The sequence below is a fragment of the Mauremys reevesii genome, linkage group 4 (assembly GCF_016161935.1).
Source record: "Mauremys reevesii isolate NIE-2019 linkage group 4, ASM1616193v1, whole genome shotgun sequence".
NCBI lineage: Eukaryota > Metazoa > Chordata > Testudines > Geoemydidae > Mauremys > Mauremys reevesii.
Genome location: NC_052626.1, coordinates 80659469 through 80682419, shown reverse-complemented (window position 1 = coordinate 80682419; position 22951 = coordinate 80659469). Strand labels below are relative to the sequence as shown.

The following is a 22951-nucleotide window of genomic DNA, read 5'->3' as shown; positions in this document are numbered from 1 at the left end:
GTGTGGGAAGGGTTTCCTTCAGGAAACTGATTTTGTCCTGGATAAAACCACTCCCTCTCTAGGCAGACTCCCACTCATATTCCTCACACAGCTGTTAAGCTGTTGTAACATGCTGGTTCTGTATGGTTGAAACCTTATATCAAAGATGACCAGGTTTGTTAGGCTTGAGTCGAACACAGTAACAAAACAAGAAACTTTGAAAGTGTTTCCTTTCTTAACCTTTGTCTCCTACAGACTGTGCCTGGTTTGGATTAAATAGTGAGCTGGATAGAGGGGGTATCATTTGTAATAGCAGCACATTATCAGAAAGCTTTTTAATTATATAAGTGCAACTGTAAATTATGGTGTGTAACTAGTCCACGGCAGGTGGGAACCCTCTGGGACTCTGAGCTATCTAATTAACATCCCCTAGTTGTCATGGAAATGTACCACAGATTCTGCTAGGAAGTTAATTATTACAGCTACAAAAATGTGTGTCTCAAAAGTTGTTTCATCCGTTCAAAGAAGTTACTTGGAAATGTCATTTTTAAAGATATATCCTGCTGTTTTAACCATTATTTTAAAATGGAGAAGTGTTGTAAGTACCTATAGACCCCCTCTGTTTGATACTGTCTGAAAAGAAAAGTTTGCAGATATTTGTAGACAGGTACTCTCTGTTTGGATGAAATATTGCATGTTTGCATGAAACTCAGCAAAATACGTGCTGTGCTGCACAGCTAAACAATTCATGCCTCTTTATCAAGTAGGCTAATAGGTAAATAATCATGGAGGTAGAGCACTACAACACAGCTCACTTGGATGTATTTAAAAGTAAATAGGTTGCTTGCTGGTCATGGATATTCAGTGTTGGCCACCAAAGTACAAGAATCAGAGAAGTGTAAAACCAGGAACGGAGATGGACATTAAGTGAGGTTTTGTTTGTTTCCACTGACTTGATATCCCAAAAATAATATGCAATTTTAAACATAAGTAGGGTGACCAGATGTCCTGATTTTAGAGGGACAGTCCCAATATTTGGGGCTATGTCTTGTATGTCTTGAATAGGCGCCAGTCTAAAATTGTACAACCCCCATTCAACAATGCAATGACTATGGGTAATGGCTGCTAAGCTTATCTTATCGAATCAGATTCTGACTATAGTGCAGTCTTGATGCTCACTCTTTTGATAACATAGAAGATGACACCTGACAAGCTGAGATTAGCACCCATGTTTTTGCTTTGACAAGCTATGCAGTAAATCAACTATTGACTGGGATCCAATGCTTTTGTTCAAGGAAGAATATAGATTGTTTGGAAAGCTGGCTAGTATGCTTCCTGGATGAGTAATTGCCTCATGAAACAAATAGAAAGGCATGGCACTTGTGAAAATGAAGACACGATTCAGTTGTACAGATACGGAAAATATCAAGTAAATATAGAGGAAGCTCTAAAGAAAAAAGCCTGGATGATAATGGAAGAAAGTGTAGGATACAAGGGGTATTGCCTTTTGGAAGGGCCAAAGCCACATGCCTGCCCTGTAAATTCATGGTGCTCATAAAATTAACACAATTATTACATTTAAATGAGATTTCTTTCTCACTCTACCCTTTTTTTAAATGGTGCAAAAAAGTAGGAAAAGAAGTTATGGCTCCATATTTAAATTGTCTTTTTGTCAGTCTGTTTAGCAAATGCATCATCCACTTCAGTTCTTAATGGCTAGTTTGTAGTTCTTAATTTATAGTATTTCATTTTTTATTTTAAAGAGGGAGAGAAATTAATACTGTGGACACTGTTGGCCTGCATTTTCTCTAATTTCTGCACATTGTAACTTGTTCACATTTTGCATCCCCCTTGTCTTCTGGGACTTGCTAATTAACTCTGCCTAGTTCCAGTTAGTTGCTGTATACATTTCTCCACATAGCTCGGACAGTGTGTCAGTCTTCACGTGCCACATCCATACTGTTCCAATCCTGAGATCTCTCAGAATGTGACAGATTACATGGTGGTTTATTGAGACAGATAACTGTCAAATTGGGACTAGCTTGGTAATTCCAAACACGTGAGATATGGGCCATCAGTACTTGAGTTCCTGTGTTTAGAGAAGAAATCCTAGTAGATTAAACCATTCAACTCTTGGCCTTAGTTCTTTGAACATATTTTGGTGTAGTAATTTATCTACAGATTATTTCTACTGGAATATGAAGATGGCAGTAAGAAATATACAACTTGCAGCACAACTAAATTATATGATATACTTTCTTAACCAGCTAACACACTAATAATGTTTGTGTGCTATAAGGGTCTGCCTTGCAGTTGAATATTAATGTGTTAAAGATCTTTCTCTATAGCTTTTCGTCAAACATATTTAGGCATCTTAGTGTATTTTTTTGTCTTAAAGCTGTGACTATAATTGTAACAATTTCAAGTTAGCAGCTCTATCTACTGTTAGCACAGAAGTAGCCTTACAGCAGTATTAAGCCTTCTCATTTCAGCTTCCTCTCCTCACCTCTCTCAAAATGCAGCCCAGATACCCTTCCTCTCCAGTGGCATTGGAAGAGACCGTTGCCTATCTCCAGTAAAAGTACAGAAGACACTCTCCCTCTGGATATTGTGAACAACATAAAAACTGGAAACAAATATTACCTTAAGTAGGGACTGAACCCACATGGTAGTGTTTCCTCCATATGGAGTGCTGGTTTCAATTTTCACTTGCTCTCACTTTGTGTCTCTGTGTATCAGTTTCCCAATCTATAAAGTGAAGACTTTATTTACAGTTCTATGTAGATTAATTATTGTTTGCATTGTAAAATGCTTTGAGGCCTATGTTAAGACACCATACAAGTGTAAAGTATTCATAATTTTTTTATCCTTAAAATTTGCATTTCAGTATAAATCTCAGGATGCAAGTCATTTTAAAATTCTGTCACAATTTTTACTAAATAGCAATACACAATGTATAACTTAATTGACAAGCTATCCTTGATCAGTAGCTGCACATTTTCCATGCAAGCCACAGGGAACCAATTTAATTTTATTGAAGCTGTGGCTTCTAAAGGAAGATAAACACTAGAAGTAATTTTAGTACATTAAACACATTATGCATGTTTCAGCCTATTATTTACTTATTTATTTATTAAGCATTTACGTAGTGCTGTAAATGTATCCAAAGTCTCGCAAATCACAGAGACCAGCTGCTGTATAGAATGGTTTTCAATAATATTTTATAGCATGAAAATCAGAGTATATAATGGAAAAACTACTTCAACCTCAATCTCTGTATCTGTGTGAATAAAATGCAGCATCCATTACAATCTTTTTAAATAGTTGACTGTTCTGTACATGGTAATTAGGGCTTATTAGATTATGATATTTAAGATGAAAAAGTTTTATGGCTTTATTATATTGGATTTTAAAAGACCTTGCTTGATAATGTGAAAAGTCAAATAATAAACTGTTTTTGTTGTTTTTTCACCTTAACTATCAACATGCAACTCTGTAAGTGGTCAGTGTTAGGTTTATGCTGATAGGTGGTTGTTGGTTTGCTTAGCAGAGACGATATGGCAGTAAATGATCAGTGAGTACATCACACTGGAAAACACAATCAAGGAACTCTTACATTTTCTGGACTCTTAAACTGACTCCTGATTTAGGGAGAGATTTAGGGAGAGATTTTAGAGAAGGGAAGACAAAAAGTAATTACACACAATGGCCAATTACAGTTGCCTTTTGTCAGGGCAATTCAGAAGTCGTTCACCCGTGTGCCCAAACAGATTGGTGAAGAGGTGGTGACCCAGCTCAGACTCAACAGAGCAACACTCCATGGAACAGGTTGCATCAGACTAAAGAGTGGCACAACTTACACAATCCGGGTCTAAATCTAAAGCCCATTGAAGTCAATAGAAGGACCCCAATTTACATCAGTTTGCGCTGGACCAGACCCTCACTGTTTATGCTGGGAAGCTCTCTGTTGCTTTGTACCCAAGGTTGTTCCTTAAAAGTATAACCTAGCTTTTATCTCTTGTTGTTGTTGTTTTTTTCAGGCCAAATTGCAGGTGGGATTTCTGGTTTTAAGGATAAAATAAAATAAAAAAGCCATCAACGTAAACAAAAGGCAGAGAGAATAGGTATTCTACAAGTGTATGTCAGGGTGGATCCCATGGCAGTTGCAGATGCACCTCGTGTGTGTCCGAGACTGCACCTTTTGAATAGCATTGTCCATTGCGGCTGAACCTGCACCCTGTGCTGCTTCGTACACCTGTGTGAGGGCTCAAATCCAGAACGGGTAGAGAAGTTGTAACCTTCCCTCTTGCTGCTTGAGACAGAATGTAATGAGCATTCAGCCCACTACTTTCTTAGAGACTTTAACTTTTTGCTTTCCCCCGGCTACAGTCTGTGAAGAAAACGTACCTTAAAACTCCCATTTTCCTTGACTTAGATGTTCTGGGGGGAAAAAGGGAGAGAACTGTTCATGACATACACCTTCCCCTCACGCCTGTAAAGCAGGGTGAAGCACTTTGTACAACCATCATGCTTCATGGTGGACTCTGAAATGTCATGGTTCAAACCACATTGGTCTTGTGATTGACTAATTTCTATCAAAGATGGACATATTTGTTGCCTCTTCAGCTGAGGGGAGAGCCACATGCCTGACAGGTGCTCTGCATCCAAATCCTTCTCTTCAGTTACCCACAAATCCAGTGCTGCTGGGTTCAAGTTACATCTGCTAGAGAAATGGGTCACTTTGGAACCAGAGGTGACAGTCACTACCAGAATGAGACCAAAAAAACCATTATTGGCCAGTGCGCTCTCAAACACACACCATACCCTCAGCTCAGGGAGTGTGTGTGGGCGGGGGAGGGGGGAAGCAGGAGAAGGTGATGCTGGTGCTGACAGTCGGCAGTGGAGATTTCTGTATTGACAATCTCAATGTCCATGAAACCCTCAACACCAACTGCCTTGGTGCTGGCATCTCGGGCAATAAAGTCAGCACCTCTGCAGAAGGTCAGCACCAAACACAGAGCCAAATGGAGCGCAACTCCAAATCGAGATATATCTGCATTTATCTGTGTCTCCTGAGATATGTTCTCTATGCTGAAGGAATGACTGGCACAGGAGCCAGGTGGCCGTGCAAAAGATTCTGATCTTGTATGCATGAGGCACATACGTACTTACAGTGAGATCCACACTGACTACAACATGTTGAAGAACTACAGTTTTTGTAGGTTCTTTTTATAAAATATGAAGCACGGAAAGTGTTGCTCTTTGCAGGGTATCTCAATATATTAACACTTTTTGACCCTCTTTCTCTTTCTGGGGCCAGGTCTACACTAAAAGTTAAGTTGAAAAACCACACACCTGAGCAACGTAGTTAAACGTACCTAACCTCCGCCCCATGTAGACAGCACTAGGTTGATGGAAGAATTATTCTGTCAACCTAGCTACCACCTCTCAGGGAGATGTATTAACTATAGCAACAGGAGAAACCTTCCCATGGCTGTAGTGAGTGGCTACGCTGAAGTGCTACAGTGGTGCAGCTGCACCTGTGCTACTGTGGTGATTTAAGTGTAGAGAGCCTGAGTTTTCTATCCATCCTTGTACTCTGATGTTCAGGAGAAGGAAACTGAGGTGGCTGAGGAACAGCACAGTATTATATAACCACCACCAGGGCTGCCAATGTGCTCCCCAATGGGCGCCATGTACTGCAAGGTTATGTTAATTTATTAAGGTTTGCAGAATTGGGCTTTCTAAATAACTGTTGCTTAGGATATTCTATTTCAGCTTGTCTACTTAAACTGTAAAATATACAAGTAGGCAATTGCACTTGAGAAAAAGGTGTCCAAATTATGCAGAGAACTTCCTAAATCTGAGCTTCTGCTAAATTAGTACTTCGCATGGAGACACTGAAAGTATTAGTCAAAAGGCTGCACGTTTGTAAGTATCTGGGCCATCTTATTATAGTGATATAGTGAAGTGTAACACTGAGTTGCCAGTGTGTGCAGATTCCATGTCGTAACAATTTTGACAAGGAATATTCAATTTATTTTAATACATGTGGTGGGAAGGAAAATGTGTGCTTACCAATGAATGTGTGCTGTTTTGACAATAGGTTTACCTGTCTTAAGATTTGCTTCCCCCCCGTGCTGTGTTAATGGGTTTTAGAAAAGCAGTTCAAAAGCAGTGTTGTTGCTGACCTTATTTTTTTTAAATATTATAGTAGTTTGATACGAGATGCCTTGTGTCCCTGACCAGTTTTACTTGCAGGCCCCTGTCTTAAGAATGTTTTGTTTGTAATCCGTGACGTTCATAAATTGGTGTTCTATTGTGTCTTTTTATTAATCAGTTGAATTGCAGAGATTCTGTAGTAAGAAATTTAATGTGCTGCACTTATAGGATTTAAAGACTTCTAAATTAATCTTCTAATTTAAAAATAAAGATCTGTTTTCCTAATAGTTTTATATTTTTGTACACTTAAAATCTAAGGAAATCAATCAAATGACAATAACCAGATGGTTTTAATTAAATACTTATTACGGCCATGTTAAGAAGCAGAAATAATTTTCTGTTCTCTTTTTGTGTCATCTTTGTGACCATTTTCTCAGCTAAAACATCTAGTTTTTTCTTTAAAAATCATTTTATTCAGTAAAAGTTTTTCTTCCAGTACAAGATCTATATTAAATAACAAATGCTTGATTTTAAAAGAAATTCAAGTATAATTTTAATTTGCAAAATTAAATAAATTCTTTATTAAGGGTGAAACTGCATCCTTAGCTCAATGTGTTGTGCTTAGGTACTTCAGCAAATAATATTTGTCATTGGTCCTATAACAACTTAATTCCAACACTGCCTGTGTATCAAAGCATCTTTGTACACAAGTGTTATTGACTGGCTATGTCGAAAGAAGGACAGCAGACATTTGACGTGGGTTTAATCAGGCCACAACTTTATTATTAGATATCTGGGACTACCTGGCAGATAACAGTGTACAGTGCAGGTAATCCCATGTTTATTCCATAATTACCTGGAGGGGTTTACCTGCTCCCCCTCTCTTTCCATCCAGGTCCCTCCAGCAAATCCATTGCCGGGACCTTACCATATCCAGGGTGAGGGGTTTGCACCAGCTGACCCTCTTTTTCCCTCCAGATCCCTCCAACAAATCCATTACCAGGACCATACCATCCACCCCCTGTAGGAGAGTTAAGATGGGCTATAAGAATGGGGGGTTGGCTCCCTGCCGTACCAATCATAGGAATTCCCACCCACCCTCCATTCGTTCCTTTAATGAACACCTCTTTTTAAGTCTATATACTTTTCCTGTGGACTACCTGCACTTAACATCTGCCCTGCACTTAAATAATGAGTTGCTTCAGCCTGGGTCCATGTGAAAAGGACGGCTCAAGGCACCGCACTGCCCCTTTTCAAAGCCTGCATTCCCAGAGGATGCCCCTTTTGCAGCAGTTTTCATCTCTTCCCCTTCCCTCCCCAACAGCCATAAATCACTGTTCCCTTCACTCATGGGGAAAGCTCGTCACACTTAATTTTTAAAGCATATTTTCATGAATCCACACTTATATCAGAGTAAGTTTCCCAGGATTTTGTTTAATCATTATGTAAGGAGATGTGAAACTTTATTATTTCCTAATCAAAGAGCCAGTATGGTCTAGTGGACCAAACATAGGGCTGGGAGCAAGGTATTGCAGAGTTCTAGTTTGGACATGAACTCGTGTTATCCTTGGGCAAATTACTTACCCTTTCTGTGTCTTGTTTGTACCCTGGCCTGTCAGCCAAACATCCCCCCTGCTTAAAGGTGCAGGGCAGTCATTAAGGATGTTGACACAACTGTTTGAAATAGTGTCAGAGCTAACCAGCAAACAACAGTACACATTTTCTAGAACATATAAAGATAGTAGCTATTATTTTTCATTAATTCCTCAGCAATGGGGTATTACATTAAACATAAATAAATAAATGTAAGTATTGAGCCTGCAGCGGCTGGGAGCTGTGGAGGCCCCTGCTGGCTGACAGCTCCAGCCCCGCTGTCCCAGGGCTGCAGCATAAAATGTCACAGAGGTCTCTGGAAGTCACTGATTCCATGTCCTCCATGACATAATCTTAGCTTTATTTATAACTGGTCTGTTTTTCAGTGTTCACAGGTGGTGCAATTATGTGTATGTGATCATTTATTGTAACGTAACATGAAACAGCTTTTATTTGCTGTGTCCCAAATATAATCTGAATGCATGTCTCATCTGTTCCTGTAACACCTTCATTTTAAGAATTGACAGTACAATGCACAGTATAGTTTTGCCACTGTTGTCCTTTAATGATGATAAACGTACTCCTGTTTCTCAATTGCCCTGTGCTGCTGCAGATTTAAATCCTAACATGGCAGGGGTGAATAATCTATAAACATTTATGGTGTTTCTTCATGCTCCTCAGAGTTTTCATTTTGAAAATTATTATTGATTTTAAAAAAATTGCCTTTTAATTTTTAGTTTAATATCCAGAATTTTAATAGCCAGAAGCTACTCATTAGAGTTGATTCTTGAAATTGTAGTATTTTTTTTGTCTGTTATGCTTTGTTTCTTTCTAAGTATTTTTCATATTACTGTTTAATCAACAGGGATGCACTCAATCTTCTGCAGCAGAAACAGAAGAGCAAAGCTGTGGAATCGAGACCTATGGTTTCTCCAGCCCCTACTCAGCCTACTGTAGTGCCTTTGGCTCCACAAGCAACAACTGTGTCCTCTATTTATCCACGGCCTGCAGTTCCACCAATTTCTATACCGGGTCAGCCGGCCGCACAGGTAATACTTCTGTTAAAGCAGCAACTTGCATTCAGTTACAGCAGGGGTTCCCTTCTTCCCGCAGCTCCCATTGGCTGGGAACGGCAAACCGCAGCCACTGGGAGCTGCGAGCGGCCGTACCTGTGGATGCTCAGTTAAACAAAGATCTCACGGCCTGCGAGGGGCTTACCCTGAACAAGCCACGAACCAAGTTTGGGAACCACTGAGTTACAACTAAATAATGCCACATCTTTTCATTTTAATTAAAAATAATAGTAATAATAACAACATACTGAACTTCATTTTAGTCAATGTTATCTAGGGATTGGAAACGGGCATGAGATTCAGAACTCATGGGTTTTATTCCCAACTCTGCAACTGACTTTCTGTGACCATAGGCATGTCACTTAACTTCACTGTCCTTATCTACACTCAGAAAAAGGTGCCCCCCCCCCCCAACTGAATTAGTTTAATTAAGCTACTGTAACTGGACTGAAAACCACACTTAACGTCCGTGCAAACACGGTTTAACACATTTAGCATGACGTGGCTATGGATTAACCTACTAAAGACATTAAATTGATGCTAAGTGGGTGTTTAAGTTGTTAGGTCAGTTGAGCTAAAGTGATCTTTTTGATCAAAGTTGATCTCCATTTTTACCTCAGTTGAGCTAACCCAATTAGGGGAACCTCCCTCCCCCGCCTTTTTCCCATCCTAGTGTACTTAAGGCCACAATGGCTAAGTTTTCCCCTACCTATACAATAAACATTACACTTATCTGATTATATGTATAGCACTTTGAAATCTCTGAATAATAAGAGGCATGTGAGTGCAAAATTCTATAAGCATGGATTAAAAATAAACATAGGTTAGGAGTGTAGAGTTGGATTAGGCAAGGGTTAGAGGATTGGGGTTGAGTAAAGATGGTTCGTGTTTAAAAAATGTCAAAGGCTCACAAAGTTTTCTCTAAATAGTTGGGCCTGAAATATTGAAAGATACATTATTTTGGGGGGAATTCCACCATGCTGGAATGTTTCGAGACAGGATCTGTGAAGTTGGACCATTCTGCTTCTAGAACCAACTTTGAAGTACAGCTGCAGGTTCAGGACTGGTACCTGTTGACAATTTATAAGAGTTATAGAATATTTGGTATTCTGTGATGAACCATACTAAATAATGTAGGGGTTTTTTTTTGTTTGTTTGTTTTTTGTAAGGTTAAAAAAATAAATAAATTCCAGGCCTAGATATTTTTTTCTGTCATGATAAAAAAGTGCTTTGCCTGCAGCTATATCAGAGCACACTGTGATTTGTATTCAACATACGGTGTATATGCTGTATAATTTTGGAGAGTGTTTCTTGTGAAATCCACGTTTTTCCTGCTTCTATTTTCATTGGCATTACAAGTAATTGCTTGCAATAGAGTTCCCTTTCATCAAAAGGTTGTGAATGCTGAATTGTGACATGACTGAATGAATTGGGCAGGAGGGGCAGGTTGATGACAAAGGAGAGAGATGTACAGTGAAACCTGTCTTAAGCAACCACTAAAGGGATTGATAAATCGATAGATCAACAGAGCTTCTACTAAGAGTCTTCTACTAAAATAAAGGTGCAGCAGAACTATACTCTGCAGGCCCTAAACTGTTGTAATACCGCAATGCTGATTTCACCAGCTGAGAACCAGGGCTGATATTTTTGGAGTAATTTGCTAGATCAGTAGGATTCATTGTACTCTGTAAACTGAAGTTATCTTGTTCCTTATCAGTGATAAGAAACATGGGCAGAATAATAGAAATTTGGTACACTTTTTTCCCCAAATGTATGACTGTGAATTTTCTTTAAAGAAGATTGTTACTTGTCAGTATTGTCTGTGTGGACCACCCATCTTGATTTCCTTTATCTGCTAAAGATCAAGTACTTCTATAACATGTTATAGTACTGTGCCTAGAATCTCTGTGTTTATCCAGATTTAAATCTGGCAGGCATGGTGCAATGGAACAAATATTCAGATGTTTTTCAGCCTTCATTTTCTTACACTTCAGCTTTATGGAGTAAGATAAAATAAACACTGTACTGCATTAATGTCCTTGGTTCTGTATAACCTGTTTTGCTGGTCTGAATATGATTTTTCATTCTGCTATCTTTCAGCAAGAATAGAAAATTCAATTTATTTAAATTTAATCTTAGACATGTTAAATACATCCTACATTTTAATGCTTTTTGAAAGTTGGGGGTTGTTATAAGTGAACAAAAGCTACCAACTGAAAAGCATGACTGCCCTACTCTTGTTTCAGCAGAGGAGTGTGTGTGTTCTCTCCCTGTATTTAGTATGCAAAATATTTGCTTTCAGGGTACGTTCACAGAAGTCCCTGCCAGCAACATCCGAAGAGTTATTGCTAAGAGATTAACAGAATCTAAAACCACTGTGCCTCATTCATATGCTTCTACTGACTGTGACCTTGATGCTATCTTGAAACTAAGGAAAGAACTAGCAAAAGGTTGGTAAACGTTATTTATTATTCAAAATAAACTGATCTAAAGAGTACCCAGCACTAACTGGACTCTCTTCACCTGCTATACAATTAGTTACACCCACACTCTCTGTACAGAGTGACTAGTCTTCTATATTGAGTTTCAATACTGGGCATTCAAATAAACTTTCTTTCTCTGTGCTACAACAATTTGTTTTTCTTAAAGATTTTTGTTTTCATTAAGACGCTTCCTGTTTCACTGTCCTGTCTTAAGCAACCACTTTGTGTCTGTTTCTGGGGAGGCTGGTGCTGATTGCGATGTGATTTTCATGTATGTCTACAAATCTAAACTCAAGTAAAAGTCATCGTGGTGTGGGTTTTATTTTAAATTTGATTTCATTCAGCATGTTTTTAAAAGCCCCTTCCTAGGGAAATAAACATACTAGTCAAGCTGTTCTAATGTGACTTGTGATTTTGGGTACCTTAATTTTTGGAAGCCTAATATCACTTTAAAAGGGCCTGATTTTCAGAAAATGTTGAGTACCCTTCCCATGCCCAGTTCTAATTTCTCAGGTTAGCATCTGAATTCAGCAATCATTCTGGAAAACCATTTGCCACTCTGTTCATAGGAGATTCACTTCATACAATATTTCTTTCTTTCATAAATTCATGGCCTATCTTCCAGAATTTAGAATGCAGCCTAAAAACGACAAAATGCTTTGGCACAGATAGTGGTATAATCTTCAATCCTTAAATCTACGTTAGGGTTCATCTGCTGTATTACACTTATCAAAACTGTCTGTTTCTCACTGCATTGACAGACAAGCAAAAAATTACCATTTGCTTCATCATCCTGTAGATCAGACACAAACTCTGTGATTGCTTGTGGTTACTGGAATCAGGCAGGTTCTTAGGAGACCAGAAGACTGCAGTGTTATTCAGCCAACCAGTATGAGAATGCTCACACAACTTCAGATTAACAAAAGATTTCTAATTATACAGTAGGTTCTTGTTTCCTTCAGTCCTATCTCTAGAATTCATGCAGATTTTTCTGACTGACCACCTAGAGAGTAAATATGTGCTGTATTAAAATCTTGGCATATCAGGATGGATGCATTGTAGGTTGAATTCCTAAATGACAAATCTGTGTGTAGGATTGTAACGATGCTGTTTTCTGAGAGTGTCAGTTTAGGACAAATTGCTTAGAGCAGAGCAGTTACAGCCCAAAGCTAGAGTTCCTATACTATTAAGGCAAACCAAACCAGCCAAACAGAGAAGACTTCGTTTTTTTCCCACTAGCTAACCATAAGTCACACAAGCAATTCTCTTAGACACTCCAGTTTCCCAGTATCACCAGTGCCACTCGTTATGGGGACGAATGGTTATGAAAACCAATACCCCAGTTAAAGAAAAAAGGTTCTCCTGATCCCAAAGGACCAAGCCCCAGACCTGGGTCAATATACAAATCAGATCTTACCCACAAATGACGCTGTTGCCAGTCCTTTAGAATCTAAAATCTAAAGGTTTATTCATAAAAGAAAAAAGATATAGATGAGAGCTAAAATTGGTTAAATGGAATCAATTACATACAGTAATGGCAAAGATCTTGGTTCAGGATTGTAGCAATGATGGAATAAATTGCAGGCTCAGATTAAGTCTCTGGAGTACATCCGCAGCTGGGATGGATCATTCAATCCTTTGTTCAGAGCTTCAGTTTGTAGCAAGGTCCCTCAAGAAGTAAGAAGCAGGACTGAAGACAAGATGGAGGCACTGCAGCAGCCTTTTATAGTCTCTTGCCATGTGGTCTCTGCTTTCTTTGTCCCAAAGACAAGCTATCCAGCACATGGCATAGAAAAACCTTAGAGTTCTGTCCACAGGCATGTCCCTGCATACCTTGCTGAGTCACGAATCTGCCTTCTCTCAGTGGTTCAGTTGTATAGCTGATGGGCCTTAATGGGCCATCAAGCAGGCTAGGCAGTGCTGACACCACATTGTCTGGGGTTCAGAGTAGCAGCCGTGTTAGTCTGTATCCACAAAAAGAACAGGAGTACTTGTGGTACCTTAGAGACTAACAAATTTATTTCAGCATAAGCTTTTGTGGGCTACAGCTCACTTCTTTGGATGCATAGAATGGTTCCACATGGTTCCATTCTATGCATCCGAAGAAGTGAGCTGTAGCCCATGAAAGCTTATGCTGAAATAAATTTGTTAGTCTCTAAGGTGCCACAAGTACTCCTGTTCTTATTATCTGGGGTGTTACCCAGAAGCATAGCACAAGTTTGAAATACAGACAGTATAGAGCCAATACTTATAACTTTAAATACAAAAATGATGCATGCATACAGATATCATAATCATAACCTTGTCTTAGACACCTTATTTGACCCACTTTATACAAGATTTGGTGCCACTACAGGACCTTGGTTGCAACAATGATCTATACGGTCCCAGTTCATATTAATAACATCACAAGTATGTTGAGGGAAATCCTATTGGAAAAATACACACATGCCCTTTCCCACAACATACGTTACTGGAAGCCTGGGTTTTGGTAGCCTAAAGCTGATGAAGCTACTGGGAAATGAAATGTAATCCAGTATGACTAGAAGCTTTGTGTGGCTTTGTCTTCAATAGGGAAAAAAAGGTGTGTTCTTAACTCATGTTAGTTAGTACATGGTAAGTAACGAGGTAAAATCCTAATAAAGACAAGGCAATTTGTAGTTTTAATATGAACTAGGAGATCTTATCTTGAATTCAGTGTGATTTATGCATTAGCTCTAGTATTTACTTTAAGCACGTCAGAAAATGAAATTTCTGTCCTGCAGAAAATTCTGACCGTTTGGAAAAACTTCAGTTTGGAAACTAATAGTTTCATTTTGATAATGCTGAAACATTATAATATAATATAAAATTAAATATATAAAATGTAATAATATAAAAGTTTAAATGAATCCAAAGGAAATAGTCTAAATGACTACTTTCAAATGTTTCCATCAAAGATTTAATCTAAATTGACACATTGCTGCAAAACATTTTAGATTTTGATGACACTGCATTTTCTGTCGGAAACCTGTTTAAAAATTTTCTACCGCCTTTATTAAATATACAGATTCTAGTACTCTGCTGAATTGGGGCCTGACAAACAAAATCCTACCGTTTCGTGGTAAATACTGAGATTTGGTAAATCCATCCTACTCGAGAGTGCTACCTCTGCTCTATTCATGGTGCAAAGACATTTTTTTAAGAACTTCTGTTGTCCAGGGTCAACTTGGAACCCAAGTGAAGTTGTATTCTTTATATTTCGTGAACTATGTAGACTTGGGAGTTTTCATTGCCTTTGAAGAAACAAGCTATTATATTAGCTGACTTTAGTCAATGTTTGTGGGTACGAAGGAACACATTGTACATGTGGCAGAGGAAAAATTTAGGCAGCCACTTAACAATCCCTATATTTATCTACTCAGAAATCTTCCCTCATTGTACCTAATGTAACAGTTGCATTGTTTTTTGTGAATATATCTAATATTTTTAGTTACCCTCAGATACAGAACTGAGGATATTATAAGGAGTATTTGTTATTACAGCCACTTATATGATCTAAAGAGAGAACACCACCATAATACAATCTATTTTTTAAATGCTCTTACTAGAAATGTGAAAAATATCTAAACTGTTTCCATCAGACCTTGAAGTCTACAGGCTAACTAGCTCAAACCAAATATAAAACTCAGTATGCCATAATGTCATCCTAGAGAGACTACAGGTTTATCATGATCCAAGACATATTGCTCTTTAATAAACCTTATTTATTTATTTGAGAAGAATTCTATCTTCTGGTTTAGCCAAGTAGAAACTTTAGCCTGAGGCAAAGCTTCTCTTCTGTTCTGTAACATAATGCTTTATTATTCTATCACATTCTTTACTGTGTTCTATTCAAAGGACTAGTTCTGATTAATTATTCATTTTAATAAGTTCATATACCACCTACATGAAGATGAAACCAGTCTGGTAAACTGTGGAGTCATGTGATAAATAAATTTACCATACACCTTTGACCTGCCTTCTGCTCACTAATCTATCCCTTAAGGATTTATTCTAACGTTGTTAATCCCTCAGTAGTTGCAAACACTTGCCATAATTCTTAATCAACCTGCTCTGGACAATTTTCCTTAGGCTCCCCCAAAATGTGAAATTTTCTCCACAATGATGTGCAAGATTCATTCCTGCCTTAGCGATATCTTTTCTGTACATAAAATGTCATTACATTAGTGTCTGTCTTGCATCCCTGCAGAGGACTTAGTAGTCTATTCTCCCCCTCAGTGGAAGTCCTCTGTCTAATTTAAACCAGTTATATCTGAATCTCTCACTTCCATGAATTGTAATCACATTTATTACTTTTCATTTTTTAGGGGGAAAATGCTTTAAAATAATTGGAAAAACAATGACTGCTTCTCCTTTTGATGAATCTGGTAAATTATGTTGATGGAAGGCACATGTAGTCACTTACAAAGTTTAATTTATGATTGTATAAAATTCAGATAATCTAGGGACGCAGATCTATCTTTGTCACTTTGCAAATCTAATTTTGGACCATATTGCTGTGAAATCTCTTTTTTTCTTCCCCACAGAAATGTAGCCTTCATAAACCCAGCAGCAAAGCTCAGCTCTTCTTAATTTTTTTTTAAAATGTGTTCAAGAAATCTGACAAATAAAGTTTAAGTAAGTAAATATTAGGCTGAGCCAAGTGTGTTAGTGAATTAGGATTAGAATTCTGAATATCATTTCTTTTACATCAAAAGAAAAATTTGTCTTTAGCATGTCATAATATTTTTTTTAAATGAATGGTGTATATTAAGTTTTAGGAAGATACAGCTTTGTTCTTCAAGGATTTTTATGAAGATGTGTGTGAATATCGACCTTTGGTTTTACGCAAGAAAGTATATAGGTAATCAAGAGGTTTCTGATGTGATTTCTGAATGGAATGTTTTGATTGTTTTTCTTTGGTCATTTGTGTCAGATGTATATATGTTCTCAACTGTTGTTGAGCCAGTTTTAATATCTGTACGCTCTACATCACATCATGCTACACATTGACATGCTGCTACATATGAGAGGAAGCTTCATAAATCCAAAGAAGCTATATACGGCATTTGCATTGCTTTCCGGGTGTGTTTACCATCATCATCCTCATGGCTTAAAAACTTGTAGGACCAGATTCAGCCAAGGAAAGTGATACCTTAGCTTCCAAGTTGGCAACCCTGGCGAGGGCCTTTGACTGCACAATGCCTGCCTAGAGTGATATTGCTGATTCAGGAGGTGGTGCAGCCAGTGGTACTGATTAAATGCATCCCCTCGCCAGCCTTCACCTGATTGTAAAGCTGTGCTCCTCCAGCAGAATTCACAAGACAGGGCCACATTGAAAAAACAGCCCGCCCTTCCTGGTGGGTGAACCTATCTTGTACTAGGTTCATTAACATTAGCTAGTGCAGGGAGACATCATAGCAGGTAAAGTGGGGGCGAATCTAACCTGTAATCTGGTTAATACACTCTCCTATTTTTGGAGAATAAAACCCAAGGACCCCACCACTGGAAACAAGATATGAAACTGAATCATGCATCAAGCCCTAGGGAAAACAGAAACAGCAAAACGGAGCAATAAATACAGTAAAATCCAATGCACAGAAATGCAAGTAACAGAATCAAGTTAGTTTCCTAAAAAAAATACGCCTCAGCACTTCTTCACAATGATCAAAATACCAAGCTCAGCAGAGCAGTCTAATAGCTGAAAAGATGCACTGAATATGAGAAAATGTACCAGTTTGACCACAAATATACATCATTCATTGAGAAAGTAAAGATACCCACTTGACAGAAAAACACACTACACGCCACTTAAATTAAATATCAAGAGGATTTTAGGCCAGAACAATAAACAAACTTTAACATACCACTCACCGGTCTTGCCTCAGGCCCATTACTTACTAAAATGAGCCGTAATCCCTGCTAATACCCTCTAAAGAGTCTTACCACTTTAGTGTTTTAGTTACACGTCTTCATGTGTTTATGATTTTTCTTTGTACCCAGATGAATTTCATGCTGTTTGTAAACAACTCCACAAAATACAGAGCAAAGGAGGGTGCTACTAACTGCCTGTCTTAGTTGATTGGGGGCAGAAAGAATCTCTTTCTTTGCTCCTGCAATGCCATTGTGGTGTTATGTCCCATGTACAGTACACTTTACATCTTATTCCTTAGGGCACTGGGAGCATTATCTCAGTAGAACTACAGCAAACCTTTTGTCCCACAGTGAGCTCAGGAAGACAAGCCCATCAAAGCTTGCTTGCTCTATTTTATGAGCTGTCTGCCCTTCACTTGAGAGCTTCATAGAATACCAGGGTTGGAAGGGACCTCAGGAGGTCATCTAGTCCAACCCCCTGCTCAAAGCAGGACCAATCCTCAGACAGATTTTTGCCCCAGATCCCTAAATGGCCCCCTCAAGGATTGAACTCCCAACCCTGGGTTTAGCAGGCTAATGCTCAAACCACTGAGCTATCCCTCCCACCAAACACATTAGACGTGTTGTAAATAAGGAGGCTAAAGAAAATAATATGGACTGGGTGCCTCTGGTCCAACTGGAAATGATACTACTTGCATGATATTCTGTCCTCAATTTGTCAAAACATCTTTCAGTTGTAACAACTTCATGTTCTCCTGATGATCTGCATTGTGAGAAACCAACAAACTTTCTTTACTCTGAACAATCACCTAGACAAATCATTAACATGGTCCCATCATGGGTCATCCATCAATGTACAAATAAGAGACTAATTCATGTATAGATTTAGCATGTGAACTGTTTTGTAATATTGTTCCTTTGACTTCAGTGGGAGATGCCCCAATTTACACCAGTTCATCTGCCCACATAGCATTGCATTTTAGATTTGGGGCTGGATGTCATGTGACTCAAACCCTGTGTGCATTACTTTTGTAAATTTAGTGCTAAAATGCAAACAGAAAGGGCTCTTGTGAGCAGGAACTTTTGATTGAAAGATTCTATGATATTTGGATTTATATATAGCTTTATTTGTAACAAAGTCTGTCTGAATTTATTGTAAGCATTGAATCATTCATGAAGCGAGATCATAATTTTTGTTTCATGGTTCCTTGTGGAAATGGCTGAATACTTTATTTCCTTGTCATCTAGCACATAGTTTAGAACATTTTCTATAGAGATTGTAGAGAATCCAACATAGTAATTTAAAACTAAGTTTCAGACATGTATAGTTTTTCTAGAGCTTTAATATGTCCTCCCGCTACCATTAATGTTGGCTTAATTAGGTGCTCAAAAGCCATGAGGTTTAAAGAAAATGCATGTGAGCTGTTCTGTAATTCTTCCATTTCAATATGTGCTCTGTTTTCTTTCCTCTAATGGTAGATTATCCACTGAAATTCCATTTATCTTCACCATCATAAAAGATTTTTTGGGCATTGGTCTCTTCTAAGCTGTAGTTCTGTTACAATCAAAATGGTTTTTGGGGCAATGGGCAATAATCCCAATGGAATTTTCTTCAGCCACGAAATATAAAGTCATTTGAGCTCAGCATTCACTACTATCTCATGAAATGGACACTTTTGTCCTTGCTGTATAAATTGAGCTATCTTATTGAAGGGTTTGGAGTAGAGCACTGGGAGCAGGGCTATCTATTCCAAACTCTATCAGCTTGTCCAGTGTCACACAGTGAATCACTTTGGGTCCAATCCTGAACACTGCTGAGTGATTCCTATTAAAGTCTATGGAAATAGAGGCACCTGACGGAATTGGGCTATTAATCTCACCGGGATTTTGTGAAACTTAAATAAAGTCTTAGCACTTAGTGTGTGTAGCATATTGCATTTACAGCTGAGCATCTCAAAGTGCTGCTGTTCTGCTAGTTGGAGTCTTCTCGTTTTCTAGGTAAAAATGTCACCTCCTCTAGGAGTTGTATGTTATCATTCTGCTCCTGCTCCTTTTGAAGTGGTAAATGGCAAAACTGCTGTTGATTTAAGTCCGAGCAGAATTGGACCCTGTCCTGTCATCAGAAGCACGGGGTGAAGCTGGGAACAGAAGTTGTGGCTTCCGCTGCTTTTCCAATTGTATCAACCCTAAGAGGGTCTACGGGTTGAGGTTTGGGAGAGCAGGTTAACATGGGAGAGCTAACAAGGAGAGGAGCTGGTCATGGGGAAATCTCTGCTGAGGCAGGAAGATGTTGGGAATACTGCTTCCAAGGAACTCAGTAGATCACCTAGCAGGCAGTGATTCTGGTCCCATCACTGAACTCCCTCCTGTTCTCAACCATCTGCTGCAGAGCTACATAATGCAGGTCTTTTATAATCCCCTGTCTGTAGTCCTTTAAATTGTTTCCCAGGAGAATCACATGCTCTGTGTTTTCCCCAACCCCCTCTAAATTTGTTATCTGTAGTCATTTTTTTTCAGATAACTTAGTATATTAAAGCTCTCTATTGCACTTGTGAGTGCGAGAACTTTGGCAGAACAGACCCCAGGGTATCAAATTGGGCACTCAGAAAATGAGGAACATGTTGTGTCACCCGTGAAAAGTTTGGTTTAAGTGACTTACCCAGCATCATACAAGTACTCTGTGGCAGAGTCAGGGATCAAAACCAATTCTGCAGTGTGGCATTCAACTGCTTAAACCACAAGACCAGCCTTATTCTTGCAATCCCCTCCCTCATTCTGCAACAAATAAACAAGGGTCCTACAGACAACAGTCTCTTCACTACAAAAGCCTGATCTGTTCCTTGAGCCCTGTCCATCCTATGCACTGAATGCACTGCTATGGAAATAGCAACATTTACAAGTTAACAGAAAGTTTGAGGGCTTCAGGAGATGCAGCGTGCACCTTTGCTATCCCTCCTGGAAATGAAAAGATGGGCACTTGTTCACAATGTGTTCTATGGAATGAAGGTTTCTGCATTCACACTGTGGTGAATCCTTCATTCGCCATTTGTGCATCAGGTGAGTGCATCTTCCACATAACATCCTAGTACAATTGATGGTCATCTAGTGTCTTTGGCAGAACAAGAAAACAGGCAGTTTGATGGTGGAATCATCTATGGAGTGTTTGCTGTTTTTACATCAAAGCCTGCCCTGTTGCATGTTCTGTGAGGATGATTGGCAGGTCTTAAGGTGATTGTGAGGCAGGTGAACAAGGTTGTCATGGAGTGAGAGCTTTTGGCTAGTGAGTGCCTGAGTAGGGAAAGCGATGTAGCCATCTCTCACTGCATAACTTGAGGAAAGATGTTTGCAAGAACTGGAAGCCAAGGCAGCAGAGTGGACTTCAGCTACAAATCTCATAACTGCATTTAGCTGGATATTGACAAGGTCCGTAAGTGACCTTTTCCCCCAGACAGGTGTGCAGTATTCAGCTGTGGACCAAACTGTTGTTTTAAACATAGAGGGGTGTGTGTGTGTGTGTAAAAATATATATATATATATAGACACACACACACACACACTCGAGAGTATTTAAATAATCACTAAGTATATCAGTAATAAACGCAAACTGAATATATATAATTTTAAAATAAGCATGTATTAGGTCTGGAGTAAAATTTTCACAAGTACCTAAATGACTTCAGATCCTAGGTCCCATTGACTTTCAATGAGTGTTAAACTCCTAAGAGCTTAAGACCCTTTTTTTAAAAAATTGGACTTTGGGTAAAATTTTGACAAGTAACTATGTCACATTATTTGCAGATAGTTTAGTGAATATTGAACTTTTTCCTGTGACTATATCAATCTCAAATATTTAAATTACCCACCAAACAGAACAGGTAGAATAACATTCAACAATGGGTTCATCATCAAATAAATTATTCATCACTAAATTACCTCATGATTTGACTAATTCTACCATTTATCTATGTTGCAGTGTCTCTTTATTGTTTCACTTTTTTCATCCTAAGTGTTTTCATCCTAAGTGTTGCATGAAGTGGAGGGGTGTGTGTGTGTGTGTGTGCGTGTGTGGAGGAAGGAGCCAGAATGTCCTTAAATAAAAATTGAGTTGTGTTCTGAAAATTGAGTTGTGATCCCTTTTTAATTTGGTTTAGGATGGTGGTTTCTAACAAATGACTAGGAAGCTGCTGTCCAGGAGGCAAGAGAATCCAGCATCCCCTAGACAGAGAGCTTTTATTGTTCTGATTTGTTATGAATATACACAACTAAGGTGGTCCTGGTTAAAAGATGAAGTACATTTTCACTATGCCTTTGCACTAAGGGAAACGGACACTAACATTTCTGGCTCGGCCAGGAATAATGTGGACAAGCTTGTGTCTCATACACACCTCTGCCAATGTAGCTTGGTATTCATCTGCAACATCCCAGCTATTAGAATACAATCCTGGCTCTCTTTTGGGAAGACGCTACCAATGATGATAAATACTGTAGATTAGTTATGTGGACAAAAGGAGACTAGGATATGACCCCCAAATTCACTAGTTTTAGTTAAGCAAATATCTCTTAATTATAGAGATGCAGCTTAATTTCCCGTTTGAGAAATGTTTTCAAACACATGTATCAAGTGCTGTAAACCTAACCCCCTGAATTGAAGCATTTATGCTGCCTTGGCTATTCAGGAGCCAGCAATTATTATGACAATAGACTAGTGCAGCAAGCTGTAGCTTTTTTTGATAATGTATTTAATACCCTAAAAAAATCTCAGACATGCCTTCAGGATGATGCCATAGTTATCGTGAAGTTACACTACTCTGTATCAGCAGCTATGCCTCTCCTGCCACACAGTACTGATTATATCTAGTTATCACAGCAGCCTCCTAAACACTCTGCAAGTAATGTAGTGCAAATATAGCCACTGACTTTTTCCACACTCTATCTGGAGTAGGGGGAAGGGAAGCAATCCTTCTGTCTAAGCAATATGCACCATTCCTTATGTTCACACTGGAAAAATCCACTCCTCTCAAGTTCACTGTGTTTCTTTGGGCTAAATCATTAATATTGGGTTTGGTTTTTAAACACTATAGACTGCTGACCCATGCATTGAGAGCTGCTGCCTGCTTTGCTGCTGCTGCTAACAGAATTTCATCATTTGCAGATGCCTTCACCTTGGTAATCCTTGTAGTAAAAGGCCCCAAGGGTCATTGTAGAATAGTGAGGTTCTGGTTCACAGCTGAATACAGATAATCCTTGTGATTCTTCCAGTTTATGCATCACGGAACATAAAAAGAAACAATGAAATTTAAATATGCAGGATTGTTTTTCTTTATCTTTAGACCAACAGTAGATTTCTACATAAGACTTAAGCCAGTGTGTACTGTACGTGTGTGTGTGTTACTCTTTATTAATAGGCTCGTTTATATTACTGTATTCTATTCCATGTATAGAGTTGATCCTCCAAAGCTTTAATTTAATATTGTAATTAACACTGAACTAAGATTAACTTGCTCACTGTACCAAAACTGCAGAAATTTAGAATGAGACAAAAGGTGAGATTTCAAAGGAACACATGGCAGTCAGGCACCTAATTCCCATTGACTATCAATGGCAATGAAGTGCCATTGTACCCTATATACCTTTGAAAATCTCTTTGTAAATCTTGACATGGTCTCCTTTTAGCCATTCTTCCTACAGGTTTAGTTGGATACCTGAATACCTTTTATTCTTGTCATAAACTGTTTAGTGTTGCTCACGTACACCTTGTTAGAAAGC

General features: G+C 38.6%; 1 protein-coding gene across 2 annotated transcripts in view; it reads left to right on the top strand.

The window, feature by feature from the left end:
• Positions 1–22951, top strand: part of PDHX (pyruvate dehydrogenase complex component X) — a 91188-nt gene that overhangs the window by 42905 nt on the left and 25332 nt on the right. For both annotated transcript variants that reach the window (XR_005598385.1, XM_039538410.1), the window contains exons 6-7: positions 8600–8783; positions 11110–11257. Coding sequence is in view for 1 of the 2 variants with exons in the window: in XM_039538410.1 (XP_039394344.1) it covers positions 8600–8783; positions 11110–11257 (332 nt within the window). In the remaining variant the exon portion in view is untranslated. The remainder of the gene's footprint in view (positions 1–8599; positions 8784–11109; positions 11258–22951) is intronic.